This window comes from Phocoena sinus, chromosome 2, assembly GCF_008692025.1.
Source record: "Phocoena sinus isolate mPhoSin1 chromosome 2, mPhoSin1.pri, whole genome shotgun sequence".
NCBI classification, from domain to species: domain Eukaryota; kingdom Metazoa; phylum Chordata; class Mammalia; order Artiodactyla; family Phocoenidae; genus Phocoena; species Phocoena sinus.
In genome coordinates this window covers 151,498,045-151,511,594 of record NC_045764.1, presented here as the reverse complement: position 1 = coordinate 151,511,594, position 13,550 = coordinate 151,498,045, and the positions used below count along the sequence as shown (strand labels likewise).

The 13,550-nt window shown below is 46.6% G+C and overlaps 1 protein-coding gene across 3 annotated transcripts in view; it reads right to left on the bottom strand.

The window, feature by feature from the left end:
- The window catches only part of IFT43 (intraflagellar transport 43), an 88,580-nt gene that overhangs the window by 18,338 nt on the left and 56,692 nt on the right, over nucleotides 1–13,550 (bottom strand). For all 3 annotated transcript variants that reach the window (XM_032623195.1, XM_032623193.1, XM_032623194.1), the window contains exons 4-5: nucleotides 5,604–5,636; nucleotides 4,906–4,952 (exon numbers count right to left, since the gene is read on the bottom strand). In XM_032623195.1, the coding sequence (XP_032479086.1) occupies nucleotides 4,906–4,952; nucleotides 5,604–5,636 (80 nt within the window). The remainder of the gene's footprint in view (nucleotides 1–4,905; nucleotides 4,953–5,603; nucleotides 5,637–13,550) is intronic.

Sequence of the window (13,550 nt, the reverse complement as noted above, 5' to 3'; positions counted from 1 at the left end):
GGCATACCTCCTAGAAGGTAACATCAAGTGCACTCTGACAAGAAAGGGTTTTATGTGTCAAACCTCCGGAGCCAAAATAAAGGCCAATTCACAAATTTCACATTCCAAGTTTGTGAAGGGGAAAAGAATAGTAGGGGTATTCTCTGAAAACAGTATCTTTCTTCTCCCCTTCCTTAATGAAATTGTATTAAGCATCCCGCCAGTAATGCCAGCACTCTATCTTACACACCTGGGAACTGACATTGACACAACCAACCTGTGCAAGGAGATGCCAGCACAGCGGAGGGTCGTACCATTTGTTACAGCCCAGAGGCCAAGAGCAAGGACTCTGGAGCCAAGACCTGCATTCAAAGCCTGGTGCTGAGCTATGCTGCGTTTGTAACAGAGTGGTGAGCACAGCTGCCTTCCAAATCCTGATGCTCTCATTTACTAGCTGTGTGACTTTTGGCAAGGTTACCTTTCTTTGCCTTAGTCTGCTCATCTTTAAAATGGGGATAACGAACAACTGAAATGTCCTTTAACAGGTGACTAGATAACCAAAATGTGCTATGTCCATATATTAGCAATAAAAATGAACAGGGTAATGATACATGCAACCAGCTGGATGCATCTCAAAATCATTCCAGTGAGCGGAAAAAGCCAAACACAGAAGCATACATACATATGATTCAATGTATATAAAATTCTAGAAACTACAAACCACTCTATCTTGACAAAAAAACAGATCATAGCTGCCTGGAGGGGCAGAGGAAGGGTGGACTGGCAAGTAGCATGAGAAACTTCTGGGGGTGATGGAAATGTTTTGTATATTGATGGTGGTGGAGATTTAACTGGGTATATACAGGTATAAAAATTCACACTGTGTACTTTGAATGGATGCAGTCTACTGTATGCAAACTAGAACTCAATAAAACTGATTTAAAGGAACTTTCCCATAGATTTGTTTTGTGAATTAAATGAGAAAAAAGAAGTACTACACAACGCGGTAAATGTCTGGTAATACTGGTGATGGCAGTGATGCTGGTGGACACCACAGTATGACAGCAGAGTGTTTGTTCCCTTGAGAGTCAGAAGATCAGAGCTTCCCTTTGAGTCCTGAGATTCTGTATAATAATCTGTAAAGCTCAATCTCTTAACACGTCAAATGGCAGGTTTGGACAAGGTGGCCTATAGAGTTGCTTAAAACTGCATCAATTTGGGACTTCCCTGGTGGCGCAGTGGTTAAGAATCCTCCTGCCAATGCAAGGGACACGGGTTTGATCCCCGGTCTGGGAAGATCCCACATGCCGCGGAGCAACTAAGCCCATGAGCCACAACTACGGAGCCTGCGCTCTAGAGCCCGCAAGGCACAACTACCGAGCACGTGTGTTGCAACGACTGAAGTCCGCGCACCTAGAGCCTGTGCTCCGCCACAAGAGAAGCCACCGCAATGAGAAGCCCACGCAATGAGAAGCCCACTCGCCACAACTAGAGAAAGCCCGTGCGTAGCAATGAAGACCCAACACAGTCAAAAATAAACAAATAAATAAATAAATTTACAAAAAAAACCCTGCAACAATTTGATTCTAATGTCACAATGGCGGCCAGCGGAACCTTCTAATAATGCATTTGTGATGTGTGTAAACTTCAGTATTCAGAGGGTTTTGCTGTAATATTTAACAGGTACTCCTTGAAATGGAGCATGTTCACACACACAAAAAATGGAGAAGGTGGGATTTCAGAGGTCCTTTGAGGGGAGCTGGAAAGAGGTCCAAGGTGGGGTGGGGAGAGGTGTGGAGGAGTCCCAGTTGAATAAACCTTCTGTAGACCATGAATTGGACGAGCACCTCAGCTCTATCAGCATGACAATTTCCAAGCACACTGCGCCCTAACCACCAGACAGCTCTGTTCACGTCTGCCAGGGACCTGCCTCCTTGAGTCCAGGGAACATCCTCCTGGGTGGTTGCCCTGCTGCCCTATGCAACCAATGGCTGAAGCAACAGAGCGTTTGTGAGGACAGGCCAACCCAAAGGGTGGCAGTAGCCACCAATCACTGAGCATCACAGCTGCCAGTGTAGCACTGGCAGAGGACATCCTAGGAACACGTCTGGGAAAGCAGACTCTGGTAAAAGAAGTGCAGGATACCTTGTTGAACAGGGCCGCTCGGAATTATTAGTGGGTGGAGAAGTTTGGCAGCTGAGAGGAATTTAGTGAGCAGAGCTAAGGAGGAATATCTGGCAAAAAGAAATGAGCTTGTCAATAAGAGATAATGGAAAAGCAAAGTGCTGAAGTATGATGGGAGCAGCGGGCCCAGGAGCTCTTACTAACTCCTAGAGTGCAGGCTGAATTCCTGACCTCCAGAGACTCCCTTTCTACCTTCAAACCCCTTTGGAAGGAGATGAGGCAGAAGTACTCTTGCACACAACTCCCCCTCCAGTCTTCAATCCCGGCTTTGGAGGCACTACAGCAGGGTTGTCAAACTTCAATGTGCGAAATATTTATCCAGGGAGCTTACTTAAATTAATGCAGATCCCTGGGCCCCAACTCCAGCTTCTGTTTTGTGGGTGGCCTGGGAATCTGTATTTTAACCACCATCCCAGAATATTTCACGATTGTCCTATATGACCCTCGCCCTAATCCTGTGAGGTAGCTAAGGCACAGAGAATCATCCATGTTCTACAGATTTAATTCTCTCCTCCACTTTGTAGTTGCAAGCAAAGGTTATTTAATAGAAGGCTTTGGGACTCCACTTCTAGCCGTGAGAGAATAACCGTTACCAGACTTGCCTTCCGGCTATAAACAATTAGAAAACTGGAAAAAATACAAGATACAACTGTTTTCACACAGTGGACAAGAGGTAGCACAGAACTGTGATCCCCAAGGGAAGGGAAACAAATGAAGTGGGCCCTGCAGTCACCCTGGCTTCTGCCTGAGATGCTTCCTGGACACTGGCACAGGGGTAGGGAACCCCAAGTGGAGCATGGGGAGGGAGGTCTGGCTGAGCTGAGGAGACAGAGGTCAAAGTTTAGGGGGCTAAGGCGGCTGGAATTTGAGAAGCCACCTAGGTGTTCATCAGTAGATGAATGGATAAGAAAGATACGGTATATATATATATATATATATATATATATATATATATACAGTGGAATATTACTCAGCCATTAAAAAAGGAAATCTTGCCGTTTGTGAAAACATGGATGGACCCAGAGGGTATTATGCTAAGTGAAATAAGTCAGACAGAGGAAGACAAATACCATATGATCTCACTTATGTGCAGAATCTAAACACCAAAACAAACACAAAACAAAAACTGACTCACAGATACAGAGAATAAACAGGTGATTGCCAGAGCAGGGGTGGGTGAGGTGAAATAGGGAAAGAGGATTAAGAGGTACAAACTTCCAGTTATAAAATAAATAAGCCACAGGGAAGTAATATACAGACAGCATAAGGAATATGGTCAATAAAACTGTAATAACTTGTATGGGGACAGATAGATTTATCATGAAGATCATTTCATTAATGTATGCAAATGTCAAATCAGTACATAGTACACCTGATCCAGCATAATACTGTACATCAACTATATTTCAATTTAAAAAAAAGAAAAGAAACAATGCCTACAATTATCTGTATCTGATGAAAACCATAAATGCACAGACTCAAGAAGTTCAAGTAGGAGAAACACAAAGTAAACCACAACAAGGCACATCGTAACCAAATTGCTGAAAATAACAAATAAGGAGAAATAAGTCTTAAAAGCAGGAGAAAAATATACTGCATACAGGGGAACAAACATAAGGAGGACCACTGAGCTCTCCTCAGACACAGTGCAAGCTAGAGGACAATGAACTAAGTATCTAAAATGCTCAAAGGAAAAACAGAGTTGCCAGCCCAGACTTTTGTATCTGGTGAAAAGTAAAGACATTTTCAGACAAACAAGGTTGAGACAATTTGTTGCCAGAGGACCTGCTCTACAAAAAAGATGTTAAATGAAGCGCTTCAGGCACAAGGAAAATGATACAAGATGGAAACTGAATTCTGCACAAAGGAATAGTGTGGAAATGGTAATTATGTGGGTTAAAAAAGAGGCTTTGCTCATTTAGGTCTTGAAGATAACCTCCACTCTAGTAGGTTTCTTGTAAAAGTACACACAGACTTTACCTTTTCTCTTGAGTTTCTGAACACAGGTTTCAGCTGTGACATGGCTGCTGGACATGTAAGTGCTGTTTCTCCCTCATTTACAATGTCAGCCTTTAACTGGCTACTGTGTGTCGTGCATGAGAGATGCAAAGATAAATAAGACACAGTGTCCACTATCAAGGAGCTTAGAGCCTGGTTGGCTCTATCAAGCCAGTGGCTCAATCAAGCCAGTAAAGAATTAAAGTGTGATAATCACTTAGCTCTGTGACCATGGGCAACTTAACTTCTCTGTACTTTAGTCTCCGTAACTACAAAATGGGGATAATAATAGTACTGCCTCATAGGGTTGTTGTGAAATGAAACGCTTTAACATCTATAAAGTGGTGGGACAGTGCCTGAGATATAATAAACACCTGATAAGTATAAGCTATTATTGCCATGGTGGTGTGTTACAATGGAAGTTTGCCCAGGAGGTTGCCGGAGCAGAGAAAGAACATCAGACTCAGAGAAAGGCTGGGATGGAAGGGAAGACATTTCAGAGGAGGTGATGCTTCCAGCTGAGTTTTGAAGGACAAAGAGGATTAGTGGATAAAGAAGAAGGTGGGGTATTCTAGGCAGGGGCAGGAGCACTTAGCAAGGCGCAGAGATGCAAAACAAAAGGCTAGCATGAGGCCACAGGGGATGTTTCCAGTGAGCCTGCAGCAAATGGCGCCTTAACTGTAGCTCAGGAAATGCTCTGGGACGTCTCTGGAAGCCCTTCTGACTTCCCCAAGGACATCTTACCTCCTCCATCATCTGATCCATCCAGGCTCTGCTGTCTGAGGCGGTGACTGCCCCCAAAAAGAAGGAAAGGAAAGCAGAAAGTGAAAACCCTATATGGTTATTGCTTCCATTCTTTCTCCTAGATGAAAATGCTTCTGGACCCACTCCCCTCCACCAACTTGGTCAGACTTGATTTGGCAGCTGGTCTGCCATGTACGGCCACACGAGCCATGGGGCGCTACATCCCACAGGCAGCGTCACACCGACCGTGACAGGATGCTCCTCCCACCCCGCAGCTATGAGATCCACGGCCCTACCTTCACATTCCATCTTTACCCAGAAACCTTCCTTCTTTCTTTTTGATATAAGTCTTAGGAGAAGGGGCTAGGTTTAGAAGGCTGGAGTTGTTTCTGCCCGTCTGCATCAGTAAAGCAGAACCCATGGGTCAGTACTCTTGATACCCGAACATACAATTCTAAAAACCACGCAGTGCGAGATACGACACGGGCATCAATGCCAGAGTCCAGCCCTTCAGCTGAGGAAGCCGCATTAACCGAACCCTTGACTAGTGTTCCTAACTCCAGCCCCAGCCCATGGCCAACTTCCTGCTGTCTGTCTTTGAATGCTGTGTTCCATAAAGGCTGAACAGATGAGGACCACCCAGACTGCACTGTTGACTATGGTCACCACAGGATGTTGTAAGAAAACTGGAAACATACTCTTCTATTTCTTCAGAAGCCCTGCTTCCTGACCTGAAAAAAAGAGAGACAAGGTTTATGAGAACCCTCTAGTCTCCTGCGCTAACATGGCCTGCTGGAGGGGGTTTCAAAAGTGGGAGCAAATTAGCAGAACCCAAGTGCTTTATTTGTCTGGATTCCTCTTTATAGACCAAGGCCCACAACCAGTGTAAGAAAATTACAGTAATGCCTTCCTATGGCCTTATTTCAGCATGACTCCAAATTAAGCTGTTGAGCTTAAGTGCAAGTTGAGTGAGAAGCTCAAAACGCAAAAGGGTATATAGATGACACGGTGCCTTCCTTTCAACAGTTAACTGACCAATTTACAGAGCACTTCCTTAGGACTGAGGCCTTGGGTCTTATCTGAAGCTGCTGTGCTAACGTGTGTATCTTCCCATGAGCAAAAGTGGATGAACCAGCTGCTCAGTTCAGGCCTGACTTTCTGTCTCCTCCACGTGAAGGACTGGAAGGCCCTGTGAGTGATGGTGGGCAAGTAAGACATTCCACGAGCAGGAAGTCTGTTTGCACAGTCGCTATGTGAGGTCCTGGTTCCCCAAGCTGAACGTGTGTAAGAACCATCTGGGAAGCTTGTCAGACGTGGAGACTGCTGGACCCAGCAATGAGAGATTTCTGGATCAGTTGGTCTTGGCGGGGGAGCCCAGGAATATGCATCTTAAACAAATTCCCAGTAATTCTAATCCAAGAGGGTCACTACTGATACTCTGAGAAACACTGATCTTAAGTCTTCTAAATGAGATGGGCTAAACGCTGAAGATTTTTAAAGTTGGGTGTGGGTTACACGGAGATAACTTTCCCGTATGTGTGAAAATTTCTGTGATAACAGAGTATTTGTTTTCTATGAATTCTTTTAAGTCAGAAATCAATCACCATGATGATCGAGGGCAAAGGGTGGTGGCAGTGTCATAATGGCCAGCAGGAGGCCGAGAAGGCCTCTCAGTAAGAGCTGCATGGGGGCCAACCAGCACCTTCCACAAAAGGCAAATAATCCCCAAAGAGTAGAATCATAAACCTAAGTCTAAATGGACTACTTCCCATGAAATAAGACTATAACTGCGCTGTGAAGAAAGAAAGAGAAAGAGTGAAAGAAGGGAAGGAGGGAGGGAGGGAAGGAAGGAAGGAGGGAGGGAAGGAGGGAAGGAAGGTGGGAAGGAGGGAAGGAAGGTGGGAAGGAGGGAAGGAAGGTGGGAAGGAGGGAAGGAGGGAGGGAAGGCGGGAAGGAGGGAAGGAAGGAAGGAGGGAAGGAAGGAAGGAGGGAAGGAAGGAAGGAAGGAGGGTAGAAAGGATTAATTTTGGCTGAAGTCAGGGAGGCGGAAGTGAGTAGGTAGGTAAAGTTGGAAGAACAGTATGGAACAACTCTGAGGGGACCTCCTAGGCTGCAGTTTTCGACTCTTAAAGGGCCAGTTGAAGAGACGGAGCAACTAGGGTAGGGGGGCGAGTGGGACCTTCAGGGCAGCAGGTGGGGCACAAAGGTAAACTGCATCGGGTACCCAGAGCATCCCCACCGTGGTGATGGCAGATGACCCAGGTTTATGACCTGTTCTAAGTCAAAGTCAAAGGAATCCTGAACGTAGCACCCGCCCTGGCCCCCGCCACCAGCACGGCTGCCTTCTGTCTGTGTGGAGGGGAGGCTCTGCTCCCGGCTTGAGTTCCCAGGGACCACTGCCTCTAACTGTCCTGGTGAGGCTGAACTCCGAACCCACTGTCCGAATGAGCCAGTCCTACGTCACTAGCGGCAGAAGAGCTTGGATGGAAACGGGGGTCACAGAAGAATAACGGGATTCAAGAGGCTGGGCAGCCTAGGCCGGCGCCTTCCTCTTGTGCAGAAGGGGCAGCTCCCTCTCTGACCACCCTCGGCAGGTAGCACAGAATCCTTCCTGCCTAAGCCACGTGCCGGGGCAAAAGGAGCGGTGATTCTGTCTGAAGGAAACAGTAATGACAACACTACCCTTCCGGGGGAAGGCTGATTAATTGCCATTTATCAACATCCGAACAGGGGCTGAGGTCCATCTTCAGTATAATTGCCGCTGAGCCCACAGCCTGCTCCCTGTCACCCTGGGGGGGCCCAGAGTCCTCCCGCAGCAGGGAAGGAACAAGAACAAGAGACAGCCCTCAAGGATGGAGGGCACAGATGCCCCACGGGGCGTTCTGTCTGTCTGCCTGTCCGTCTGTCTCTCAATCTCTCTGCTAGAAAGAGCAGGTTCTGGGAGAGCCTTCTGCTTGGGAGATGGAAAGCCTAGTGGGAACTTGGGCGGGGCCCTGGAGAAACATCAGGAAACACTGCCTTTGAAACAGTTGGCCACTTCTGGGCTGTCCCTAGCTTGCGGATAAGTTTGGGCGGCACCACACCGCTGCTTATTTTGGTTTGGTTTAATTTTTTTTCTGTTTTAACATTAATTTGTTGTCCAGATTGGGAGATTTTGTACAAAAAAGTCCGGATTTCTGAATTCTGCAAATACAAACCCTAGCCACACTGGGCCTGCATTCTCACGAGGAAAAACTCAGGGAAGCTGGGCTGTGCCCCACCCACTCCAAGCCTGAGCTCCCACCCTCCCTGGCACCTGGGGGTCCCTACTAGCTCTTTACCGCTGAACCTGCACTGCTGCTTTTCTTACAGAAGTTGAGAGGCTAGTGAAGTATTTCCTTGTAGCTCTGCCGCTACCAAAAGTGAGAAAGCAAAAGGAAGTGGGAAGCATGCTTTAGGAGAAGAGGCAGAGAGTACATTTCTTTATAGAACTGTGAATATGCAAATAACTTGTCTATGTATCTCAGTGATATAATTTAACGTGCTATTTTGAAATAATCCCCCACTCCACAGATTTATACTTTACCTGTCTAGTCCCCAAACGCACCTCAGACCATGCAGTGACATGGAACCTAGCATAAGGATTTTCAAACCACAGGTCATGAACAATTAGTGAGCCATGAAATCAATTTAGAGGATCACCACCAGCCTTTATTTTTTGTCTTTTTTTTTTTTTTTTTTTCCAATAGCAAAGAACAGTGAAGAGAGTATACTGCAAATAGTAAGGATAAATGTTACATAAAATTTTTTTCAGTTTTATATACAGAAATACCCAGTCACGATGCAGAGCGCATTTTTAAATTGCTGGTGACAGGTTAAAAAATAATGAAAACCTGGTGGTCTATCATTGCCCAGCAGGGCAGGTAACCCAAGAAGGATGTGGGCCAAAGCCCCGCCTCCCACAGACTGTGTAGGTCGGTGGAGGCTGAGGGAGAGGACTGCAGGTTCTGGGTCATCACACACTTCCGGGGAAACGGTGTGAGCTGGCCCAGACCTATGGCAGGAGGACTGCCAGCTCTACCCTGGGCTTCTGGTCTCTTACTGCCCGCCGTGGCCCACGTGACTGTTTCCCCAGAAGTGGCCGTTAGAGGGTTTGGGAACCTGACAATTATAATACTGGCGAGACCAATGTACAGAGATAGAGCACTTTTGGGGAGCCTGCAGAGACTTTCATGTCTATCAACATTAGCTCTGGAAAAGAGGCAAAGCAGGCTTCGGGAGCACCGTTTTATATATACCGATAGATTGGGACAGTGGGCACCAACCCACCAAAGCTCTGTGTGCTTTGTCCCCATCACAGAGCTGGTTAGTGACGATGCTGAAACGAGAATCCTTATCTCCCAAACCCACTGCCCCAAGCCCTTTCAAAAGCAGATACCCGCTGATTTTTAGATGTCCTCCGGGCACCCCGACATCTGGTTGGATTTACTGTGCTCACAGGTTTTCCATACTTACAGGAGGCAACATATAGCTAATTGAAAGCTGGAGAGAATCCTTTACACCAGGAGTTCTTAACCAGTGGTGCACAAGAGAATCACACCTGGGAAGCTTCTGCAGCACCCGTGTGCTAGGCTGCATCACAGGCCCCCTGAGGTAGTAATTTCTAGAAATGAAGCCCAGTCACGTATGTGAGAACCACTGCCGAAACCTCATCTCAGAGAGGAGACTGAACTCTGTCGCTAAGCCGCAGAATGTAAGCCTTGCGGCCTTGTCCTTCCGAGTTGCCTACTTTCTTCTTACAGAAGCGTTCAGGAACTCTGACTTGACCTGCAGGCTGAGGGGAGGAAGGAAACGGCCTCACAGACTGAAGGCTCCATTCCCGAGTGACTCTGAGTTGGCCCTCCTGAAACTCAGGATTCTGTGTTGCTCGTAAAAGCTCAGCAGGTGCCGTCCACCGGGGGAGGCCCAGAAGCAATTCAGATCTGATTAGAGATGCTTGTTCAATATTCAAAATGTAAAACATAGAGGTTGCTGAACCAGCACTTTGAAAAGTTAATTAAATGCCAGGTTTCTTTTCAAGAGCTACTCCATCACTTGCTGATTACTTTGGACATTTTGAAGAACAAAGCTTTAACTTCGGACACTGAGAGTAAGCGTCCTCCCTCACCTCCCACCTTGTGGACACGGGGTGTTAGGAGTAAGGGCATCCTGGCCTCCTGCTTTGCAGCAAGGGATGTGCCGGACCTGGTCAGTGACTTGGCAAGAGGGGAAGCACGGCCCTCTCTGTGTGGTGCTTTCCAAGTCGCTAAGATCTCTCAGCCTCACGTGAAGCCGTCTGTTCTTTAAACAGGTGGAGACTTCAAGGGTAAGGGCATTGTCTCATCCTCACCTTCCTTTAAAGCCCAGTCCTTCAGTTCTGCACTCAACCAGTCCCCTCCTGGTGTTCGCCCCGCTTCTCTACAGTCCACACTAGGTGACTCGGCCTGGGCTCCACACATCCACCCTCGATTCTCAGGGGAGAGTCCATTCCCAGGCCCCCGCCCCCATGGCTTGTCACAGGAGGACTGATGACTGATGATAACAGTTAACACTTACTGAGTTTGCTGGGTGCCAAGCGTTGTTATTATATTATCTTATTTATATGTTACTATTATATAACACTACTATATATAGTATTATATGTTACCTTATTTAATTATCACATTATCTTATTTAAACGTGCTCCCTTCTACAGATGAGGTGACTGGGGCTCAGAGAAGTCAAGTAACTTGCCCAAGGTCACCCACCTAGAAAGGGTTCGGGCCAGTATACAAGGCCCACTTCTTAAACCCTACATGATACAGGCACGCGGGCAGTTCTACACCGGGGGAAAGGCTCATTCTACAGACTCCGCTTCAAATTCAATTAACGTTTTCCATGATGAGATGACATACTTTCAACTTACAGCAGCACTGTGGTTTTGTCAGCCTGACCATGTGGTAGTTCACGTTGGTTAATTTACAACACGACAGCTCGCGTCATGGGAGAAAGGAGAACCCACCTAGCCAGGTCACCCTTTCCTCCAGGCACTCGCTTTTTCTAACTTCTCTTGCTCAGATGCACTTCCTTTCCTTTGACATTTAGAGACCACGCTGACGTGCACTGGGCATGATTTGGTCAGTGGAGGACAAGCTTGACGGCGCTGGCACATCCCGCGCCTGCGGCCACGCAGAACCACTGCCCAATCCCGGATCCTCGGTTTTACTCTGGGGCTCAGTGGCAGAGAAGGACCGTAATGTAAGGACCCTCCCCGCCTGCAGAGCCAGTCTCCTCTGCCCGCCCTGCTGCATCAGACAGAAGGCCTCAGCTGCTGCCTACACGGGTCACGTGCTGAAGGGTGAAAGGCGGCCCTAATGTAGACATCATCTTGGTTAAAATGTTGCTCTCGAGTTTAATGGAATACTGCAGAGATCTAAATGGAGATAAAGTACCATGGCTCAGAGAACAGCCAGGATGCTATCTTTATGCAGCCTGACAACGTTCAGTGGTTAATTAGATACCGTTAACCTATTTTAGCAGGGGACATAACTGGGATAAATGGGGGGAAGTGTCCTTGAAGCCTCTTAATATCCACAGCACATATTGGGCCCTAGACTCACCTGCCTGCTGCAAGACAGCACGGGCTTAAAATAGAGCAAAGTGCTGGGCATCCAGAGCCCTGATGTCCTAGTGGAAGGCCCCCTGCTGGACCATCCTGCCTGGGCCACGGCCTCTAACCAGAGAGTGATGTGAAGGGTTTGGACAAATGGTTACTAGCGCAACTTGTTGCCCATGAGGGAAGAGCTAAAGCCACAGTAAGGAGCTTACAGGGCTCCCATGACAGAAAGAAGAAACTCTGCAGCCAGGGGCCAAATTCATAAACACTTAGCAAGGGGAAGTGCAGAAATGAGAGACCAGCTAAAGTGAAGCCAAAGCTACCTTATATTTTCAAAATATATCACTCCTGTGGAAGAAAAACAGTCAAAATACCATTTTCTTGAGACGTTTTCTACCCTCATAATTCTTAAATGTCCAATAAAAATCTCACAAGTGCATCCAAACCTCATTGAGGTCAGTTTTACAAAGGCCTGGGAGAGGGGAGGTCATTTGTCCCAGATCATATAACACATCACTAGCACTGCATCTAACACCAAGGCTCTACTTTATAAATTGTGTGACCCACCAAATGAGCCTTCACAGCGGAAACCCAAATCTGAGCAGAGGAGAAATCTGCCATTGTAATCATGGCTACAAGGTTCATTCAGCATCAGGCAGTGGACTGCTTAACTGGGGACCCCCTGCTCTAAGATGTTCCCCACCTATAATACTGATTAAAAACCAGATATTTTTCATAAACTGACGTTTTCATTGGCCAATAGATTTCTCCTCATTGAAATCTCTCCTGAGAGCTGAAGTCCCCACTCTTTTCCCCCTCAGTTCCTAATTCTTGCCATTCATGTTTAGTGTCCAGATGTATTTGCAGGTATTGTACCTTCTCCCTTCTTTTAAAGACAAACAAGAACTCCCCAGCACCCCAATTTTGGCACTTTGGGGTTTTAGGTCATATTAGAGCACATTTAGCTCCTGCTGGCATTATCAACAAACAAGGTGTCTAGCAGAAAGATGAAAACCAACTTCCAAATCCTATCTGTAGACTCCCAAGCCCTATCAAATTGAAGCGATAGTGATTTACATGGCAATTCCTGGGTGAAGTTTGCCCCCTGCTGGTCAGATTCAAAATAACATCTCTGTTCCAATTCAAACTCTAAAGCATTTATCAGGAGGAAAAAGGGTCGAACTGTACAGAAACAGTTTTAGTAGCTAAAAATAATTATGGGAACATATAATAATGTATGTATATTTCTGCTATGAATAAACTAAAAAGTGGTAAAGTTTAGATCTCCAGATGTTAGGTATCTCAAATGAACATTATTTTATTCAGAAACCTTATTGGGTAACTAATTACCTATTAGGCACAAACGGGAGGTGTTGGGATTTGGGACCTTTTGCTCAGGATTTTACAATCTGGCTGGAGAAAGGAACACTGTAGAGATAACAGTAATGCCTCAAGAAGACTCACATACTGCAGTGACTGAAAGACTACTGCCACCATCCCCCTTGTGCATCTTCCAGGTGAGGAAACAGAGACGAAGAGGTGCTGAAGTGACCTCACTACAGCCCCAAAGCTAGCTGGAACTAGAAACCAACAATCCCTCATCTATTGCTGGTTCTATTATGCCCTACTCTTAACAAGACAAGAGAGGTTATAGCAAAATATCATGGTAGCACTAAAGAGAGAACTGACCCGGACTTCCCTGGTGGCGCAGTGGTTGAGGATCTGCCTGCCAATGCAGGGGACATGGGTTCGAGTCCTGGTCTGGGAAGATCCCACATGCCGCAGAGCAATTAGGCCCGTGAGCCACAACTACTGAGCCTGCGCATCTGGAGCCTGGGCTCCGCAACAAGAGAGGCCGCGACAGTGAGAGGCCCGTGTACCGCGATGAAGAGTGGCCCCCGCTCGCCGCAAGTAGAGAAAGCCCTCGCACAGAAACAAAGACCCAACACAGCCAAAAATAAATAAATAAATAAATAAATATTTTAAAATTACAAAAAAAAAAAAAAAGAGAGAGAGAACGGACCCTTCCCGT